The sequence below is a fragment of the Meles meles genome, chromosome 5, assembly GCF_922984935.1.
Source record: "Meles meles chromosome 5, mMelMel3.1 paternal haplotype, whole genome shotgun sequence".
NCBI lineage: Eukaryota > Metazoa > Chordata > Mammalia > Carnivora > Mustelidae > Meles > Meles meles.
In genome coordinates this window covers 43,954,973-43,977,147 of record NC_060070.1, presented here as the reverse complement: position 1 = coordinate 43,977,147, position 22,175 = coordinate 43,954,973, and the positions used below count along the sequence as shown (strand labels likewise).

Below are 22,175 nucleotides of genomic sequence, written 5' to 3'. Positions count from 1 at the left end.
ATCTTATCTTCATGACACCAAAACATCACATTTATAGATAACCTGAAAAAAAACTAAGTTCTCTCCTTTGCTGGCCTAAAAGAAATCAATGCTTTAAGTAAACCATTTTTTTAAAAACTTTTCTTTTAAAATTTTCTTTTTTTTTTTTTTAAGATTTTTATTTATTTGACAGACAGAGTTCACAAATAGGCAGAGAAGCAGAGAGAGAGAGAGGAGGAAGCAGGCTCCCCACTGAGCAGAGGCCCAATGCAGGGCTTGATCCCAGGACCCCGGGTCATGACCTGAGCCGAAGGCAGAGGCTTTAACCCACTGAGCCACCCAGGCGCCCCTAAATAAACCATTTAAAAGAAAGTATAAAAGGAAGGAAGGAGAGAAGGAAGGAAAGGGAAAAAAGAACAAAGAAAGCATGGTTGGCTGAATAATGATTCCCCTGTCCCACCCCACCCCCAAAGATGGTCAGATCCTAATTCCTAGAACCTGTGAATATGTTACCTTATATGGCAGAAGGGACTTGGCAGATATGATCAAGGTAGGGATTTTGAGATGAAATTATCATTTGTTATCGATATGGGCCTGATATAGGTACAGAGATCCTTGTAAGTAGGAGCTGAAGATCAGAGGAAGAAAGAATGTCATCACGCACACAGGTAGAAAAGGCTACATGATGTGAGATAATGAGCGAAGGAATTTGGTTGCCTCAGAAGGTGAAAAAGGCAAGGAAAGACTCTCCCCTAAATCCTCCAGAAGGAAACAACCCTGTTAATACCTTGATTTTAGCCTCGTAAGATTCATTTTGGATTTCTGACCTCCAGAACTGCAAGAGGATAAATTTGTGTGGTTTTAAATCACTAAATTTATGGTAATTTGTTACAGCAGCAAAAGGAAACTCGTACAGAGTATCTGGGAAATGAATGCTATACCATGCTCCTTTGGTCATTATTTCTAGTTGCTTTTATGAGCAAAGCTTGTCTTACCTAGCAACAGTTGCTAAGTAAATTAACAGTTTAATGCTAGAGTCTGGAAGAGAGCCACTGCTTAAATCTTCCCAAATCCAGTGCCCATACCTTATGTGGCAAAGACTTTCAGAACCATTCTTTGCCGTTAGGCACATAACCACTACCTAATCATGGCAAATCATTTTATTCTTACCAGCCTCTAACAGTGTCCTAAAACCCTGAACCTCTAACAGCTTTCTTAAACTTCTAGCTTTTCTTAAAACTTTTTTTGTCATATCATAAGAGTACTTTAACTGCACATAGTAAAAGACATCTAAAATTTAATTATGATCAGAAACGCAAATTACACAAGCTTTGTTTGCTGTGCTGTTTGTAATAAAATAATTCCACCAGCCCCTTTTGGGGAAACCTTCAAACGGATCCGTGAATACAAGCCATTTAAGACCCGCTTTTACACTCACAAAGATATACTGGGTAAGTGAATGCTCTTTTACTTTGTTCTAATATTTGATAGCATTATGTATCATTCTTGCTGCTGTATAGACTTTTACCAGGTCTTCTGAAAGTTGCTTGTCTTACAGGGGTGTCTGTTTGGCAGGAGAAGAGTATAGGTTGAAAACTAGCTTCTCCACTGACCAGTTGTGTGCCTTAGACAGTACACTTAGCCTCTCAGTCTGTGTTATAGGGATGTTAGGGATCCTATATTAGATAGGGATCTTAATACCTATTTGTAGTGTTAGGGTCCATGATCAAAGGAACAAGACTGACACAAAGCAAAAATCAAGCAAAGCTTTATTTCATGCCAAGCATTGAAAAACTAACCAGTCGGGGCCATCTCTTACGAAGAGGCGACGACAACGAGGATGCTGCTCCTGACGACAAAGAGGCAATGACGACAAGGACGACAACCCCGACGACACAGACTCTGCTCCCCATGACTCTGCTCCCCATGACGCCACTCCGACAAGGCCGTTCCCCAGATGAGGCTGCTCTGGACGAGGCCACTCCAGACAGGCCGCTCGCAGACCAGGCCACTCCCCAGACGAGGCCGCTCTGGAGGAGGCCGCACACCGACGAGGCCGCTCCCAGGAATGACACCGCGGCTCAGGGCGGCGAGGCCGGTCCCAGCGGGGCTGCGGCTCGGGAAGGCAAGGCCACTGGTGGCGGGGTTGTGGCTGGGGCAGCGAGGCCGCTGGCGGTGGCGAGGTTGGTCGCCACTGGCGGCTGCGGTGCTGCTCTGGGTGGTGCTGCTCCCGATGAGGACTATCACTCAGACAACTACCCTAAGGACTATTCTAACTCCTCCTACTTCTCCAACAGCTATTCTAACTCCTCCTGCTTCTCCCCCCGCCCCCCCCCACAAGACTAACCTTTATAGAGGTGGTTGAGCCCGGCCCACACACAGGTGGCCAATGAGATTGCAACTCACCTCAGTAATTATATGCATGCCCCACTGATTGGATGTCTCCATCTGGCTGACCTGGCCTGCCCCTACATCTGGGGTTTATAAGTAAGTTCCTCTGACTAACCAGCCCCTATAGTAGGTTGCTTATGAGGCTTTGATGAAATATTTGTTGACACATAATAGTACATGGAAGTTCTTTTTGCCCTTGTCCATACTTGGGCACCTTCCTTACACATAGGAGAGGAAATACCTCTAAGTAACACCTGAATAGGTCGTGACACTCTAACCTTTACTAGTAGCTGGTTACATAAATGTAGATAACATGGAAATAACCTGAGACTATTTATTGTCTAAGCAAATCAGATTGTCCTCACAGGTTTGCTTCTCTCCTTCTTCCCATCAGAGTTTGGAGTCTGACTTTGAGCCTTAAAATGTTTTCCTAAGGGCTCTCAAAATATTTCTCTGATCCTCTCTTCTTGTAACCTGGTAAACTAGTGATTCGATTTCACTCCTGATCTTTGAAAATATGAGAAGCTAAAGAATGGAGAGTCTTTTGAAAACACTATAGGGGAGATCAGATTGGAATCATCCTCTACAAATGTCAACACCAAAACTGATTTTAACTTTCAGTACATTAATTATAATGTCTAAAATGATTTAACTTTTTATGCCCAGGCCAGTGGATATCCATTCTTAGATGTGTGTTTATAGATCGATTTCTTATGCCTTCTGAGATAATCTGAATCCAAACATTAAGTAGATAAATTAAATCTAACTAATTAGAAATTAATATTTTATATTCAGTGACCTCTATTTGTGATTGACTATTATAAGTCAAAGGAGTCAAAATTCTCTGTTCTTTTTAAATAAATTCAGGAGCATGTAGAAATGTCTGTATAAATGTTAAATAAATATTGCCTAGGTCATTAGTTCTCAACCATAGCAGTGCACACAGCTTGTGTGTGTTTGTGTGTGTGTGTGTGTGTGTGTGTGTGTGTGTGTGTGTGTGTTTTAAAGATTTTATTTATTTGACTGAGAGAGATTGCAAGTAGGCAGAGAGGCAGGCAGAGAGAGAGGGGGAAGCAAGCTCCCTGCTGAGCAGAGAACCCAGTATGGGGCTCCATTCCAGGACCCTGAGATCATGACCTGAGCCAAAGGCAGAGGCTTAACCCACTGAGTCACCCAGATGCCCCGTGTGTTTAAGTAGGCTCCGTACCCAACATGGAGCCTGACATGGGGCTTGAACTCACAACCCTGAGATCAAGACCTGAGCTGAGATCAAGAGTCAGATGCTTAACTGAACTACCCCAGTGCCCCGGTTCACATAGCCTTTAACATTTGTTTTTACTACAGATATCTTAATACAGAGTCATAGGACTTAATCTAATACAGACCCACTAAATTAGAACCTTCAGAATCAGGCTTCAGCATGTGTTGTTTATTTATTTTAATGATTTTTTTAATAAAGATTTTTATTTATTTATTTGACAGAGATCACAAGTAGGCAGAGAGGCAGGCAGAGGGGGCGGGGGGATGCAGGCTCCCTGCTGAGCAGAGAGCCTGACGCAGGGCTCTATCCCAGGACCCTGAGATCGTGACCTGAGCCAAAGGCAGAGGCTTCACCCACTGAGCCACCCAGGAGCCCTTGGTTTTTATTTTTTTATATTTGTTTTATATTTTAATAGCTTTTCATTTGGAAATTGAGATTCACAAGTTTTAAAAACAGAACAAAGGGGCACCTGGGTGGCTCAGTGGGTTAAGCTGCTGCCTTCGGCTCAGGTCATGATCCCGGGGTCCTGGATCAAGTCCCGCGTCAGGCTCTCTGCTCAGCAGGGAGCCTGCTTCCCTCTCTCTCTGCCTGCCTCTCTATCTACTTGTGATCTCTCTCTCTGTCAAATAAATAAATAAAATCTTTAAAAAATAAAAAATAAAAAAAAAGTAACAAAGTTCCCTTGTACTCCAGTTTCTCTCATAGGTATCTTACATAACGCTAGTATATTGTCAAAACCAGGAAATTGGTATGGGAACAATACTGTTAAATCAGGTGCAGACCTTATATTCATTTTTTTTCTTGGTATAGTTTATGAAATTTATCACGTGTAGGTATCACACGTAACCATCATGTAACACGTATCGCATGTAACCATCACCACAATCAGGACAGAGAACTGCTCTGTCACCACAAATAACTCCCTTGTGTTACCCCTTAACACACCCTACCCTGAGCCACTGGCAACCACTAATCTGTTCTCCATCACTATAATCTTATCCCTTTGAGAATGTTATATAAATAGAATGATATAGTATGTAAATCTTTGAAATTGACTTTTTTCACTCAGCGTTATGCCCTTGAGATCCATCCAAGTTGTTCTTTGTATTAGTAGTCTTCCTTTCCAAGTATTTTTTTTTTTTAAGCTATGTGGGAATCCTGTTGTACAATCAGGGTTGAGAACAATTAATATAAAATAATGAAACTTAAGCATTAAAAAGTAATAGCCCACAGTGTATCACATCTTTATGAAGTTTTAGTACGTTGATGGTCCATGCTTAGTCACCTTTCTCCCTAGATCTATCTTTATCATACCTACACCGTGTTGAGCCTATGTAATATATGCCCATCTCTACCATAGTAGTCACCGCCCTATGTGCTTAAATTCACTAATCTAATGGCAAAGACTCTTAATGCCATCAAACATGGATTTTCAGTTGCAGGTGACAAAAACACAACTCAGACTATGCATAAAAGAGAATTCCTTGACCCTTTAACAGGGAAACCCAAGAAGGATCCAGTACCAGGGCTTTCAGTCTATCTACACTTGCTCTCAATGAGTTGGCCTTATTATTTACTACCAGCCAGACTTATTCCAGCAGCTGGGAAAAGAGTAGAAGTGTCCCAAACTGCTCTGAGTGCCTATTACCTCCAGCTTAGAAATCTCAGGAAAAAGCTATGTTCTCCTCACATCCTTACATAAAATCCTGAAGAGGAACCTGGTTGTCCAGGCTGGAGTGTGTGCCCAACCCTGGGCCAACTGTGTGGCCTGGAAGATGGTGACAATATAATGGGCCAAGTAGGTTGGCTGCTGTGAATTGCAGTCCCCCCCCGAACAACCTGACGTTGAGAGAGGAACATTCTTGAGGGAAATGGGTCCTGTTACCAGAGGGAGAGCAGAGATGTTGGGCAAACACATATGTTCACAGTGACTGTGAACATAAAGTCACAATGCCTTCTCTGTACTTATTACCAAGCCAGGCATCGGGAGAGAGACACGGTAATATATGTTTTGTGATTTTCAGAAGTTGATCATCAAGACCTAAACACATGAAAAGTTAATAATTCAATAAATCTAAGATGTGAGAGTTAAGTGGAATGATAAGAGTTTACACAGGAAAAGATGACAGTGTGTGTGACTTGAGCACTGAGAAGGCTGGTCGCCTGCACGCAGGTCCTGAGCCACCTGACGGTCTGCTCTGGCAGGCGAAGAGGGAGCTCAGCTGCAGGTCTAGCTCTGTCCCTAGCTACCTGGTACCATGTCATCCTCTAACCCCTTTGGCTTTTATTTTCTTGTCTAAGTAGAGAAGCTATTATTATGGGAATATTATCATGTGGACTTTAAATGAGGTAATTGACCAAGAATTACTAAACAGCTACCCACTTAGTCACTCCACAATGGAAGGAGCTAAACCATGAAGACCTACACATGAAGAAAGACCTGGAACAGAGTGAAGAGAGCATTGTGCTACCACTTGTCTGAGGGAGGTAACACCAGCACCCAGATCAGGGCAGAGAGAGGGGAGCAGGATAGCATGCTAGTATCACTCTAATACTCTCTCACTGCTCTGCTTTGGGACCACAATGTGCAGTTTTCTGTCACTTTACTTCCCCAGTTGCTTATTGTGTGGTCTCAGTGTGAGGAAGGGAACAGACTGTCTCCAGACCCAACGATGCTGTGAGCTCCCTCCTCATTAATTAGGGAAAAACCTACCCTTTTCATCGGTATCTTTAAAGAAAAGATTGACATCTAAAAGGTATATCTTTTAGAGAACACTCATAACTAGGTGATAGTGAAAAGGAAAAAACAGCCTGTGGATTCTTGTGATTGTTTTTCCTCAAATACACAGATATCGGGGCAGATATTCTGAGTAAAGAAGAGCAATTTCAAGAGGCAGCACTCAAAGAACTTATTGCAAAAGCAGAAGCCGATGTATGGGTTCAGGTAAAAGAAGCTGGATAACCTAAATGCTTGTTTATGGTTCTTTAACTCTCTGGATTTGTCTGAAACCATAGGCAGAACTGACTGAATCCTGGTTATCTGTGGGACCTTGGGCGAGTTCTTCAACTCTGCAGCCTCAGCTTCTTCACATGTAAAAGAGGAACAGTAAGATTCTATAGGATTGTTGACAGAGTTCAATGAAATAATGTTCTGTTTACTGAGAAGCAGACACCGTTAGGAGCTTCCTTCCTTCTAAATTGCCCCTCTGTGTGGATGACTCCTGCTTGCTTTAATCTCACTGGATTAAAACATAAAAAAACAAATCCTTGTTGATAATTTCTTATTATTGTTTCCTATTTGTATGGTGTGTAACACCCCTGACCAAGTGCCTAGTTTTGCCAAATTCTGCATTATGGTCTGCTCTCCTTGCCCTGTTCTCTCCAAAGTCCTTGATACCTTGTCCCTGTGACTGCTGAGGGTTGTAGGGGCAATTTGAGTGTGTTGGGACTCACAGTCAGATCCCAGACACTTAACTGAAGCAAAATCTCAATCCTTCAGCCCCTACTTCTTCCAGTCATAGACAGAATAACAAACAACTTCCCAAAGAGAATCTCTGTGAGACCAGAACAAACCACAGTGCTTGGAACCTTAATTCTCAGTTTCTTTATAACATAGATATCATAACAAAGAGTGTTAGAATTGTCCAGCATCGGGGCGCCTGGGTGGCTCAGTGGGTTAAGTCTCTGCCTTCGGCTTAGGTAATTGTCTCAGGGTCCAGGGATTGAGTCCCACATTGGGCTCTCTGCTTAGCAGGAAGCCTGCTTCCTCCTCTCTCTCTCTCTCTGCCTGCCTCTCTGCCTACTTGTGATCTCTGTCTGTCAAATAAATAAATAAAATCTTTAGAAAAAAAAAAAAGAATTGTCCAGCATCTGTGCCAGCACAAGCTTTGTATTAGAGTACTTTGAAAGTGCAAAATGTAGCCAAGTGCAAAGGGTAATATGAATAAAAGCCTTAGTAGTCATCTCTCTTTATCAATAAGAGTAAAATTCAAATCAATTGCAACTTGTTACTTATACACCCTAATACAATGCAATGCTTTTATGAGTAATCTCCAGTTTGCTTGTCAGCATATTTAATGATCTAGGCATTCTCTTCAGATAAAATAATAAACCTCTTTCTGAACGTCTGATGGAGGTCAGGGATGGTGCTCAGCCTCCTTTCTCTGCAAGTTCTAGCTTTGTGCATCTTTACACTTCTCTGTATTTTCCAGATTTTCTGGAATGAGCACACATTCCTTTGATAGTCAAGCAAGAAATACAGTGCCAAAGAAAAGACAGCTCAGCAGCTTACAGTAAAGCTCTCTTTAGCAATTCACAGAATAGTGATGTTAGCCATCAACCGGGGGATGTGTTAAGGCATCTCTGGCTGAGGCAGCCAGTTTGCTGTGGGAGTTTTGAGATAGGAACAGAACAAGTAATTAGGGGCCCCATCATGGTTGCTAATTTTCAGTAAGCATTAAAAATTTGTGTTAATGTAAGTTTATATATTATAAATAGTAATACGTATGGGCTGTTTCTTTCAAAGGCTGATGAACGTCAAAAACAAGCAATCGAGAAAGCACTTGAGGAAGCAAATAACCAACACAAAATGGATATTCAGATTCTGAAAGAAGCACACCAAAAAGATTTACAGGTTTTTATGATGACTTATTTGTTGTCTTTTTTAAGGGTACATAGGTTAGTAAAAAGCTCTGGCAAACGAATGAGAGAAAAAACAAAATATGTAAAACCTCGATGGGTGTTTCCTGGAGGTTGGATGGGAGACCCAGGATTTTTACAGAAGAGATCCTGAACTCACAGATGAGAGCAGCAGTGATGGATGAGTGTGGGAGAATCCCATGGTCTCTGATATGATGAATCCAAACTTTTATGGGGTTTCAAGGCCCAAAGGAGCTACCCCGTCTACTTTACCCACCACATCTCTTGACCCAGCCCTTCTCTCTCACTGCCCTTTTTGGGTCCTCAAACCTGAATGCACCACCTCCTTCCCACCTCAGGGTCTTTGCAGAATATTCTTCCCCCACTTCATGGGATTTAGCTCAAACATGGGATTTAGCTCAAACTTGAAGGAAGTTTTACCTGATCAGATCTTCCCTGCCACTGTGCACTGCCTTGACACCTTCTCCCCTTTTACAGCTGTCCTCACGCGTCAACATTGCAGTTAAATAGCCTGCGTGATTACTTCTGCCCCACACATGACAGTAGCATCCAGTAGGTATGTCTCTCATTCCTACTCTAGCCCAGTGTCTAGCACAGAGCCTTGACTTAGCAAGCGTTCAAGTTGGGGCCAAACAAAGGAAGTAGGCTATTTTCTTCCTTCTCCCAAGCTCTCTGATTGCTTCCTCTTCCCTCAATTTGCATTTATTGCAGTGCCTAGAGGGACACTAAGCTGTTACTGAAGTATTTCCTGCAGCACCAGAGGGCATAAAACGAGGGGTCCTCTTTCTAACCTGGATCTTGTTCAAGCACACAACTGTAGGTAACTGGCCCGCTTTCCAGGCAGAGGTCCAGGAATTCATTATTTAGTTAAGTACCTCAGTTACAAAATCTGGTCAAAGGAAAAGGATATAGAACTGTTTTCATATGGCAGCCATGGGAGGGACAGGACACCACTGGCATCTGCCGGTATGGCATGGCTCTAAGTATTTAAATACTTCTCTATCAGTTGATAAATAACGACCCCCCTGCCCCAGTCTCCCTGGCTGCTCCCTCAGACTCCAAGACCTCCCCCAATCCAGCAATGAAGGGGCAACCCTTTAAAAGAGTGGGGGAACTTCGGGCCCCTGCACCAGTGCTGCTGTCAGAGAATATACATTTTGAATATCACTCCTGGCATTAGGCTATGAAAATACAAGGATGACCAAGCTGTGATGCCAGTTTCAAGGAACTCACGTTGATTGTACCCCATATAGCCTTTGCCTGGAGTTGATACACTTGGTGCTGAAGTAGAATTCCTAAGAAGATGTGAAGGGGAAAAGTTAGAAGGAGGTTGACCTTTCTAAAACATTCATCTGGGGTTTGGGAATTCACATTTATACTGCCATCTCAGGGACATATTTTCTTAAAGATTTTATTTATTTATTTGCGAGAGAGAGAGTGCGCACAAACACAAGTAGGGGTGGGGGAAAGGGAGAGGGAGAAGCAGACTCCCTCCTGAGCAGGAAGCCTGACATAGCACTTGATCCAAGGACCCTGGGATCATGACCTGAACTGAAGGCAGATGCTTAACCAACTGAGCCATCTGGGCACCCACAGATATTTTTAGTGTAACGAAGGAGTGATTTGTCTTTAGAGGGATCTATAGGATTGTTTCAACTTAGGGTACCCAGACATACACATCATTATTGTTTCTCAAGTGGTATCTATGAACAGCCTACTTTAGAGTCTACTCACCTGGGAGCTTAACACGCAGATTTCCAGGCCCCACCTGACCTACACAGTCAGGGACTAGGTTTTTAACCAGCAGCCCATTGATTCTCACATGTATTACAGTTTGAGATCACCAATATGAAGAGCAGAAAACCAAGCTATTCTAAAACCAAATACCATTAAATTCAGATATGTAGATCTCACCAGGTATTACTCTTTTATGATATTAAGAATTTGGGATGCCTGGGTGGCTCAGTTGGCTAAGTGGATGCCTTGGCTTAGGTCATGATCCCAGCATCCTGGGATCGAGTCCCACATCAGGCTCCTTGCTCAGCAGGGAGGCTGCTTCTCCTTCTGCCTCTGCCTGCCACTCTGTTTGCCTGTGCTCACTCTCTCTGACAAATAAATAAATAAAATCTTAAAAAAAAAAAAAAAAGAATTTGGTGTAAGTCTCAGTGCTTGCTGTTAAGATTTCAGGATTTTATCCAATGGATGACAGGTAAGTTGTACTTTGCAAAGATGTTTATATTAACTTTTTCCAAATACAATGATGTTGAAAATGAAATGATAACATGGAAGCTAAGGGAAATTTAGACTAGAAAATATAATGAAGTCAGGAGTGAATTAAAAACTTAAAATTGTGTATATGCAGCAGTTCCTGTGCAATTATCACTATTTGGGCCTTGAGCTTTCTGGCAGTCAGTGCAAAGAGGAAAATGCCATGAATCACCATGTCCATTAGGCAAAACCAAATCAGATACTCAGAGAGGCCCAGATATTCCTACACGTGATAGCTGAGAGAAATTTCTTCTAAGGGAGACATCGTGTCATAAATGTCTGTCACACAACAGCGCAGTAAATATGATGGATTTCATGAAGCTGTTTCTTACAATATCTCAATATATGTGCTGATTTACTCAAAATGCATTTCAGTAAAAGTAATTTAACTGGGAGACTTTCCATTGAATATGAACACTGCCAAACAGTCAGTCACTGAATTATTTTTGTAACCTTAAATATATATTCCACATACTTTGTGAGGCAGTAAAATGATTTTGCTTTTAATACATCATTACATAAAAGAAGGATTCGTTTAATTCTTTGAATCCCAGTTCAGAACCTAGCCAAAATTAAGGGCTGGAGTGTCATTTTTAAATTCTGTGATTCAAATAGAAATATTTTAGGATACTCCTTCATCTATCTAAAACTCAACCATTCAGCAATCTCAATTACTGAGAATATACTTGAAAACCCAGAAATAATTTAAAATATCCCTGAGGAATTTAAATAAAGCCTCTGACTACAAGACAGAAACTCGGGCTTATTACTCATAGCAGTACCTCTCTATTCCCCACTCAAAGGTTATTTACACTTACTAGACAGCCTGAACCCAACAGATGTGGCTGCTTAGTGTCACAAATCCAAAATAGATTAAAACTGGAAATGACAAAAAGGAGCTCACAGACAGCAGTGAAAACAGAGGGTCCTCAGCACAATAGCATGTGAAGAATAAGAAAAAATTTTAAAAATCGGATATCAGATCCCAAAAAGCAAAGCAGTCTGAGATCATTTCTAACAGAGACAAGTAGCCCAATAACTGAACAATTACAAAGTATAGTATAAAGTATTTAGCTCAATACAATTGTTCTCTTTTATCTACCAGCCTGGATCATCAAGAAGGGCTAAAATATGTTCACTGTACTCTTTTTTATGAAGTAAGATAAATGTTTAAGACATTTAGAAGTATTTCCACGTAAAATGTTTTATCATCAAAAAGTTCTAATCTTCTCAGAGACAAAGCCTTCTGCATATGGAAAACCTAGCTGGCATTTCTAAACAGCCAATGTTTTCCTTAACATTTCTTTGTAAATACATGAACTGAGGCCACTTTGGAGAGATTCTTAAAATTGTTTTGTTGTTTTATTCCTTTTTTAAAATTGTCACCCTTGGAGTAGCCAAAGTGGGAAGTTGAAAACGTTCCTTCTCTTGAAAAAACTGAAGTCTTGCGGTGCCTGGGTGGCTCAGTTGGTTAAGCGACTACCTTCGGCTCAGGTCATGATCCCAGGGTCCTGGGAGCGGTAGAGCTCTGGATTGGGCTCTTGGCTCATGGGAAACCTGCTTCTCCCTCTCCCGCTCCCCCTGCTTATGTTCCCTCTCTCGCTGTATCTCTGTCAAATAAAGTGAAATCTTTAAAAAAAAAAAAATCTAACAAATATTTTAATTGTTGAAACACTTTTTTCTAAAAAACTAAAGTAGTTTTCAGGTTCCATTGAGACACAGAGTTCAAAAGAAAGAGAGAAAGCAAGCAGACATCCTCACTGTGATTAGAAGATTGTATAGGGTTTCTGGAATGAAAATAAATTGATGAATCTCTTGGAAGACCCTAGCATCACAGCCAGCAATAAAGCAAGATTGAGAATCCTGTTTCTGTTCCTAGTTCTGTGAAATAACTTCTTTATGCCCTCTTGTTATCCTTAAAATAGAGATAAAATTTTACTTTTAAATGAAAGTTTGAAAACTCTAGACAGAATTCATTGCTCCTCCTTTCTTACATTTTTACTAAAACACTCTGCATGATTAAGTTGCTGGTTTCCTCTAGATCTGCATTAGATACAGAGGCCTTGAGGAGGAGGATCCCAGTCTTCTTGTGTTTGTACTACATGGGCCTAGCACAGTGCCTGGCACACAGTAGAGTTAGTAGCCATTTCCAAAACGGTTACAGGGTTTTCCTTAAGAATCTGTTTTTCTTGAGTCCTGGTTTGACTAGTGCTTCCTCTCTTTACTTGGCCAAAGGCATCCACAGGTCCTTCTACTCTGGCACAATGAAGCTCTTATTCCTGTCCCCTTGGTGAAGGAGAAAGAGCCCCTCAATGCTAATGAGCTAGAATGCTCAGATGGCAAGAGGACTAGCAGACAAGCTTCTGTGACTACAGTAATGAGTAACTGTTAGCTGCCTAAGCTTCAGGTTCCCTCATTCCCAGGAGACACTTGGGAGACATAGTAATTATTTCTGTCATTTTCCAGGATTGACTTCCTAAAGGAGAATCATATTATATATCTCTAACATGACATTATAGAATATTTGGACAATCAAAGAAAAAAAAGACCTATTTTCCTTTTTGCATATTAGGGAATATTCCAATATTACCTATATAAATATTTATGTTTTATGGTTTGCAACATTTCTGGTATTAACATTGTGTAAATGAAAGTTTCCATATTATACGCAGTCTTCTGTTTATTTATTTGAGAGTGAGAGAAAGCATGAGGGAGAGAGAGAGAGTCTTAAGCAGGCTCTGTGCCCAACATGGACCCCAAGGCGGGGCTCGATCTCATGACCCAGCGATCATGACCTGAGCTGAAATCAAAAGTTGGACACTTAGCCGACTGAACCACCCAGGTGCCCCTGCAGTCTTTTAAATAATCAGTGTTCACAGGCGCACATTCCATCAAGTTGATGAACTATGATTTGAATAAGCTTTTAGTGTGCATTTTTATTTTTTTTTAATTTTTTTTAAAGACTTTATTTATTTGACAGAGATCACAAGTAGGCAGAGAGGCAGGCAGAGAGAGAGAGGAAGGGAAGCAGGCTCCCTGCTGAGTGGAGAGCCTGATGCGGGGCTCGATCCCAGGACTCTGAGATCATGACCTGAGCCGAAGGCAGAGGCTTTAACCCACTGAGCCACCCAGGCGCCCCTAGTGTGCATTTTTAAACATCAAAGCTTTAGGGACACCTGGATGGCTCAGTCAGTTAAGCATCTGAACCTTGATCTCAGGGTTATAAGTTCAAGCCCCACACTGGGCTCTTGTGGAGCCCACTTAAAACCAAACCAAAAATTTATATTTAAAAACATAAGAAAAAATAAAAATAAATCAAAGCTGTAACATCTCAACCTATTTAACTGTTGCTTAAGGAAATGGCAGCCAAAACCAAGATAGAGATGCACCAAAACATGGAAGATGCACTCCAGAGAGAACACTTGGCTGCGGAACAACGCATGGTGCATAGAATCCAGAGGATTATGATGGAGTGCCACAGGGAGAAGGTCCAGGCTGTGGAGAAGGCTAGGGCTGAAGAGAGACAGATGGCCCAGGAAGCAATGCAGGCCCAGAAAAGGTATTCCAGAGAACACATTTGCAAATCAGTATCTTACTCCGGCCAAAACAGCTTGGAGAAAGGGCTATACGGTTGAGGCACATAGGTGGATATTTCCCAGGTTCCGTGTTTTTACATTTATATTATGGAGTTTATATTCAAACATATATTCAAACATTATATTCAAACATAGAGAACAATATGTAATATATTGTAGAATGTGTATGCCTGTGTGTGTAGTTTAAAGAAAAATAGCATGAATATTCAAGGACATACCACTCCTCTGAAGAGACTGAAAATTGCAAACACTTCTGGCGCTCCCATGTGTTCTTCCTCAATCATATTTCCTTCCTCTCCCCCCACTCAAGAGATAACTACCATCCTAAATAATGTGCTTTGCATTCTGTATCTCCAGTTTTAAGAGGCCGAGGAGAGGAATCAAGAAATATTTCCCCATAAACACAGAAAAGTCAATCTTTACATTTGTTAGCTGATATCATGTGCCAGCATGTGTTGTGTTACTTTTGGTCTTTTCCTTACTACACAAGTAATACGTGCTGTAAATGGAATTGACACTTGGAAATATATAGGGCAAAATGTGCTAAGTCCTGACTCACTGCTTTCCTACACTCCCTGTCTCCCAGGGACATTCATTTTAAATAATGGGGCCCATGTCTTTCTGTGCCCTTTTGACATTACGTCTTTATATTTGTACATAATCAGAAATAATTTCCACATAAATCAGATCACTTTTTTTAAAGAAGACAAAGTAACAAAGTAACCATTTTTATGTGTGCAACGAACGTTTAATGGAATTGGCCACTTTTAACAGAACAGCAGTCAGGATCCCTAGTGATTATTGGGACCAAGAGAAAAACCACAGTTTCCAGCTACTAAGTGACCTGCCTAAGATCATGCAGCTTCAGCAGCAGAACCAAGACTGAAATCTCTGTGTTTGGCCTTGTATTCTAGGACTTGTCTGTTTTGCTTTGCTCTTTGACTTAAGGAACAAATCTATCTGTGATTAATGGGTAAAATCTTCTTTGTTAGAACTGTTTAGAACAGGGTCAAAGGTCAAATCCTATAGAATGTTTATTTTGCAGATAAATAAGAGTGAAGGCTGCAGCTGTGACTGTTTCAGTGGTACCTTCCTTCATGCACAGGCTATAAATCATTGTTGAGATGGAAAACGAAGGTGAAAGAGGATTCTGGGAGAAAGTTAGAGAAGGTGGTGATGCCCAAATGAGTTGTGGTCCAGTGCAGTGAAAGATTGTATCCTCCTCTCCCTTCTCCCCACCCTCCATCTGCAGGAACTCTGTCTCTCCTGTAGAAGAAGGTCTACTCCTTCTGGGGTCTACTCCTCCTGGGTCTACTCCTCACACACCTGCGGTGTCTGCTCCTTCCACTCTGCTGCTTTCACTACCCACCACCCCCCCCCCACCCTGCCAACCTCTGGCCCTTTTCTCTGTGAGGGTTGAATAGAAGATTTTCAATGGCTGCCTTTTATTAAATAAGTTGACTAAAATTAGGGAATGCCCATGTCTGTTGTTTAAGAATATCCAACTAGAATGTCCATTTTTTCCATTGATGTATTTCAAATGCCTGGAAGAGAGCCTGGCACATGGTATGCATGCATTGAATATTTATTAAACAAAGCTTTGAATTTGTTCCAATTAGCTGAACCCACTCTGCAGCACATCAGATCTTATTTCTAGACATTGTTGGATTCCAGTGTTCTTTAGAGCATTTGCAGAAATGAATATATGGAGAAGGACCACTGTTTAGAATTTGACTGTAGATCTTTTATTTGACTATAAACTTCCACTGAAGAATTAAGGATTCAGAACATTTACATATTATGATAAATATGCTAAATTCACAGAAAACTTTTTTGTGGACTGCGATGATTAGATTCTAAATAGATTATCAAGGAAGGAAGGAAAGACGGAAGGAAGGAGAGGGGGAGGGAGAAAAGAGAGCAAGCAGGGAACTTTTGCTTAGAAAGGTTCTAAGTGTTTTCTAGCCCAGGACAAAGGCATGAATGAAGTGACTGCTCAGGAATTTTTGTGTTCATGTCTGTAATTGCTAATGGTAGCTACCCTTAGTTAACATGCAGCATATGCAAGGCCCTTTGTGTGCTTCTCACTGAATTCTCATATCCCTTCCCAAGGCATTCTGTCATCCTCCATATCTTCAGATGAAGTCCCTGAGTCTTAAGAGAGTGAGTGAGCAACCTGCCAAATGTCAATAGAAAAGAGGTGACGGGGCCCGTTGCAAACTCTGGTCTATCCCATACCAAAGTTTATGACCTTCCATTACACTGCGCTGCTCATTTCCCCAGAGCTTATAAAGTGCCTTCTGTGGATGTGGTCCTGAGTTCTGCTGCAAGGAAATAAGGGTGTTTCCTCAAAATGTGTATTAACTAAAGCATGGCTACCCCATAGACCAAGGCTAGATGGATGGGTAGAAAGAACACATAAATGCTGGGAAAGTCCTGAAAAGATCAAGTGTGTTGGCTATGTGGTAAGCTGGGTTTGTTGGAGGCAGTCAGTCTTGGGTTGGGCCTTAGAAAGAGGAAGGAGATCTCATTTGTGAAAGACTGGAAAGAGTGAGAGCAGCACAAACAAACATGTAGAAGGAAGGTAGATAGTATAATGAGGCAGAACCAACAGAAGGTTAAGAATGTGAATAACCCTGAGATATAGATGTGCCACTAAGCGGTGGCCTCTGGAGATGCCCCCCCCCAAACTATGCAATGCCTGTGGAAAGTTAGAATATATTTTCCTTAAAACACGTGGTTTTAACTGATTAAAATAGTGCTAACAGTGCTATAGTTCAAGTGAAAAAATGGGTTAATAGTTTGTTGTGGGTTCATCAGGCAAATGTTCAGTATCACTCTAAATACTTGATATACAAATGAATTTTGGGAACAAATCCCTTTATAATTTAGGAATTGAAGAAATGGAGAAATGAAGTATTGGTTCTTATTGTCCTAAGAACCAAGACTTTTACTGATGGACATAGAGAGGAGATTGAAAAGTGTGCTTTTAGCAACATATAGGGAAAATGAAAACTTCACTTAATAGGTAGAAGGGAAGGAACAGCCCGATATTATTCTTTAAACTTGTGAGCAATATATCTTGTACCATTTCAATAACCTCCCAAACACACAGAGAGAACGCTAAGAGAGTCCCTAAATAGAGCAAAGCACAAATCAGCTGCTAGTATGGTTTTTCCCATGCTTTATTTTTTCCTCAAGAGTCTAATGAGGTTGGATATTACATATTAGATTCTATTTTTATTTAGTAATCTAGTTTTCTTCTCTGAGAACCCATTTTATAAAATATCAGACCGAATTCTATAGATATATATGAACACACACTAAAATTATTCAAAAATTATTCAGTTTCTAGCCAGCACTGCATGTAAATACTGTGTGTCATTTTGAAATCCCAGATTAGAACCTTATAAAGTGAAAGAAGGCAGATAGACCTCACCACTTAGAGAAAGAAGGATAAATGTTCATGTCAGGTCAGGAGGGTCATTAGAGGTCATCCAGTTGAACCTGTCATTCCTTCTGCTGGATGCCTACCAGGCACTGGTGAGCCTCCTGATTCCTTTTGTCCCAGGAATTTTACAGTTGGTTCAAGTGGTTGATTAAAATGCTGAATGCCTTACTTGTCATGTGCTTCCTAATGTGGATCCAGAATGTGCTGGGTCTCATCCTCACATCCACGCTTGGCTTCTAACTCTGCCTCTCCCCAGAGGCAGAGTTAAATATCTTAAAAGATATTTAAGATATTCTTAAATATCCTCCAGATATTTAAGAAGAGAGAGAGACTGTCCAAGCATTCATTTGGAGGAGAAAAGAAAAAAAAAAAGTACTAAGCCAGTTCCTTTATTCCTTCCCCATATGATATGACTTCTAGGCCCTCTTTTGAGAAAAAAAAAACACAAAAAAACAAATGTTGTGGGTAATTTGTATAAATCAAAAAGTATTTTAGATAAACCACAAGAATTGACTTTTTATGATGAATATTTTACTTATGCTAAGAAACATTTTTAAGCATGAATTATTTCATGCTTTAATAATGCTCTAATTTAGCTGTTTTTAAATTAATTGTTTGGCATAAAATATGTTTTGGGGAGAACTACATCTATACTACCCATTCTTTCACTCATTTACTGGTTACCTGTTGTATACACACCAGACACCATGCCAGACAGGGGAGATAGAAAGCTGAATGGGTGCTCCAGACCATCTCTCCATGCCCTGCACCCACTTTCCTCCTGGCTTCAATTCCATGATTTCAAGGAAATTATCAGAATACAGATCAGAGATACTCAGACCTTAAACCCAAAGGAGTGACTCCCACAGGATCAGAAATTCAAGCTCTGACGTAAGCTGAGAGAAGATGGAAGGGACATTTCAAAAAATACCAGATCCTTTTAGTGAGAAGAGATCTCTAGAGCAAGGTGTTTTAGGCCAGGGTGGCGGGGGTGGGGTAGGGTAGGGTGGGGTGGGGTGCGTACTATGGAGGGTGGGAGCTGGAGTCATCTAAGATACACTTTATTTGAGCAGTTTTACCTAGGACCAGCTCTGGTGGCGCCTTCTAGTTGGCCTCATAGATGAACACATCCTCTGTGTGGGCCGGGAGAAAACCAGGCAAAGCCAGCAGGAAGCTCAGACCTGCATGGGACAGAGCTGTGGTTCCCAAGAAGGAGTACCTCTTCCTCTGTGGAGATTTGAGCCTGGCTCAAGGAAGCTTCCTACCAGTCCCTCCTAATCATAGCCCCAGGGTCCCCAGTCGCCACCTTTATAGCCTCTCCAATATCCTGAAGATTGTATGAAACATCAGACTAAATCATCAGAGTGTGTGTAGACACTCCTTCCTGGCTCTGGCCACAGTGTGACTACTTCCGATGGCCCCTCCATTCTCCTGTGACCCAGGCTGAGAATCGGGAAGTTCTTCTGGATTTTTCTTCTTTCTGCCTCCCCTGTATCCTAGCCAACACAAACTCTGACATTTACAGCTTTGTAATATTTCTTAGACTTATCCTTTTCTCTTCCTCTTCCTGTCCCTTTCTTTTTTATCATTAATTCAGACCCTAATCATTGCACACCCAGAATGTTGCAAAATATAGTACCAGTTCATCTCTCTACTTCACCCCATTACTTTTCAGTTTAAACACTATTACCAGAAAATAATTCTAAAATGCTACTTTCCTTGTGTTGTCCTCCTGATAAAAAATTTATAATTCTCTCTCACACTATTGCAGCAGGTCATGGTTAAGGGCGGGAGCTCTCCCACTTGCTCAGTTACATCACTGAACAATAACTAAATCTCCCTAAGCCTCAATTTCCTCCCCTCTTACATGGGAATAATAAGAGGCAATAAATAAAAATTGTACAATCTTCAGTTATTATGAAAATTAAGAGATGTAATGGATGTCAAATGCTTAACACAGTCCCTTGGACACAGTAAATAGTCAGTAAATGTTAACCCTTGTTATTAATCATAGATGTAGCCTAACTGATGGGAAAAGGGAGGAGAGAAATATTGCATAGCAGCCACAAAGGCTGAGGACAACTGATATTTACCTCACAATTGGGGAAGTCTGTATGTTTGAAAGTCAAGTGGAAAGAATCAGAGACAATGAGAGAATTGCATTTTGGAGGTTAGAAGTTAGAAGATAGGGAAGGTGCTAAGTCTTGGGAAGATTGTATTAGACTCAGAGGCAGAGGGTGAGGATTTTCAGGAATAATCATACATATTCGAATCAACATTTGTAAGTTATTTTATTCTCAAATCTTGGGAGGTTCTTCTGAACCTCTTCTGAACCACTTTTCAGCCACAGTTCAGCCTAGTTCTGAAACTAGGTTAAGCAAAGATGTCCACCAAAAGTGTATGCAATGGCTAAAAGCTTTTGACCTGGACTTAGACTGCCTGGGTTGCTCATTTTGCCACTTGTACTGATAAAGTGAAATAGGGCTGGTCACTTAATCTTTGTGAGCCTCAGTCTCCTCATCAGTAAGATAGGCGGAATCTAGACCCACCTCATGGATTCATTTTGAGGAAATGAGCTAATGTATGCATGGGTTGCTCATCCACTTACTTGCTTGGGACATGATAAGAATTCAACACAGTTGGCTGCTATAAATTACATATAGTTACGTACATTACAACCAGAGGCCTGTGAACTCATTTAGTGGTGGTTCTCCAAGTGTGGTCCAAAGAATGCTCAGTGTCCCTGAGACCCTACCAGGGGGTCCCTGAGGTCAAAGCTATTTTCTTAATAATACAAAGATATTATTTGCCTTTTCACTCTCATTAGCTCATGAGTACAGAGTGGCATTTTCCAGGATTTCATGACAAGTGATGTAACAACAGATTGAAACAATATGAAAAATCCATCTTTTTTTCTATTAAGCCAGACAAGCAGAGTTTTGCAAAAAATATGAAATTATGCCACTTTTCTCACCAAAATTTTTTAAATTTGGAAAATATATTTTTCATAAAAAGATAAATTAATTATATTTAACATTTAATAGATTTAATCATACCTTACATAAATTATAAATATTTTAATGTCTCACTTTTAATTCTAGTACTGTCAGTTGCACTAGATATCACCCATACAAACAAAAGTTGTTTGGGTTCCTTGGTCATTTTAAGAGTGGAAAAGGTTTTGAGACCAAAAGGTCTGAGGTGGCTATCATAGAGATTTGTTCAGATAAAACTGCGAGTATAGTTTCCTCCCTTTTGGCTAAAAGGAAGTAGTTGGATTGATAGAAATACTTTCTCTAGTGGTTTAGAACTCTGACCCAATTTCTTCATTTTTAATCACATTACATTCATGTTTTTCTGGCCACAGAGGACTCAGGTCCCTAAAATCACCATCAGACACTAGGATACTAGGCCTCACCCTAGTCTGTGGCAGGGAAGACAGCCAGCCCTTCGTAAAAAATGTTTTTGGATGCTAACAGCTAGTGTAATCCAAAAGCTCATCTCTACCCACCTGTCTCAGACTGATGGCTCATCTAAACACTACCACAATTTCTCATACATCTGAAGCAAAAGACAACATCATTTTGTTTTTAGTGGCTAACCCATCTAACTTCTAAATCCCTATCTTTTGTAGAAAAGCCATGGAGGAAATTTTGAATACTGGTATAACAGCTATAAAGGATCAGAGCAAGAGTCTGAACCAAATGATAAAGGAAAAAGAACATGAGATGAACGTGTACTATTGCATGGCTCAGAGACAGAAGCAAGAAGAGGTCCAGGAAGTGCTTCAAGAAGCAGAGAAGACACATAAGACCACGCTTGGAAATGTGATGGATAAACTTGTTGACACTCAGGGGGAGCTGCTGTCCATAGCGAAACAACTAGGCATTATGACAAACTGGAAAGATTTCCTGGAAGAGGAATTACAGGAAACAAGGGAAGCATTTCAAAAATACATCAATTATACATTTCCTAAGCTTTCGCCAGGACATGCAGATTTTATTCTACCAGAAAGAAAGAAAACACCTTCCAGTCTTGTTATTCAGGAGAATGGAACAACTCTCGATTAGAAGTCTTTGACTGAAATCTCACTACAAAAGTCAATGTTCCAAAGACTAAATAAATCAACTAAAAAACCACTTATTGATCCCCAGTTATATGCAGGGTACCATTGGGCTGCTGGCATTTTAATGGAAAACCAAAATACTCGAAAAGCACACGCCAGGCTACAGTGAGTTCTAAGTATTTTTGAGGAGAGAAAACAGTAAGAGAGATCAAAACTAATTAGAAGGGGGAAAGTTTCTTGGAAGAAGTCCAAACAAATTTCTATAACTGGCTTTATTCTTGCCTACATCAGACATGTAGCTATTTTAGTGTTTGTTGCAGTTAAAAACAAGGGATATGTTTTTAGCTTGTTCCTATTGTGGAGAGTTGTGCTAATTTCCAGTAAAGACCGTTATTTGGTGAAGTGCAATAGCATTGTAGGAAAAAAAGCAATTTCCTTCAAATTCAATAGGATAAAATTTAAATTCTGGGAACCTTATGCAAGCGAATTAAGAGAGGGCTGGCA

At 40.8% G+C, this 22,175-nt stretch overlaps 1 protein-coding gene across 1 annotated transcript; it reads left to right on the top strand.

Annotated features, from left to right (window-relative positions):
- The first annotated feature begins 335 nt into the window (after positions 1-335).
- Positions 336-21,726, top strand: C5H6orf163 (chromosome 5 C6orf163 homolog). The gene is made up of 5 exons (XM_046006540.1): positions 336-1,430; positions 6,481-6,575; positions 8,157-8,264; positions 13,915-14,117; positions 21,240-21,726. Exons 1-5 carry the CDS (start codon positions 1,283-1,285, stop codon positions 21,673-21,675), a joined length of 990 nt encoding a protein of 329 aa, XP_045862496.1. The 5' UTR covers positions 336-1,282; the 3' UTR covers positions 21,676-21,726.
- The last annotated feature ends 449 nt before the right edge of the window (positions 21,727-22,175 follow it).

Bases quoted from the DNA above. Each gene is read 5' to 3' on its own strand.
- C5H6orf163 (XM_046006540.1), top strand. From the start codon at position 1,283: ATGATCAGAAACGCAAATTACACAAGCTTTGTTTGCTGTGCTGTTTGT. The intron at 6,576-8,156 runs GTAAAAGAAGCT...TTTCTTTCAAAG, and splicing joins AAGCCGATGTATGGGTTCAG to GCTGATGAACGTCAAAAACA. The intron at 14,118-21,239 runs GTATTCCAGAGA...TATCTTTTGTAG, and splicing joins GCAATGCAGGCCCAGAAAAG to AAAAGCCATGGAGGAAATTT.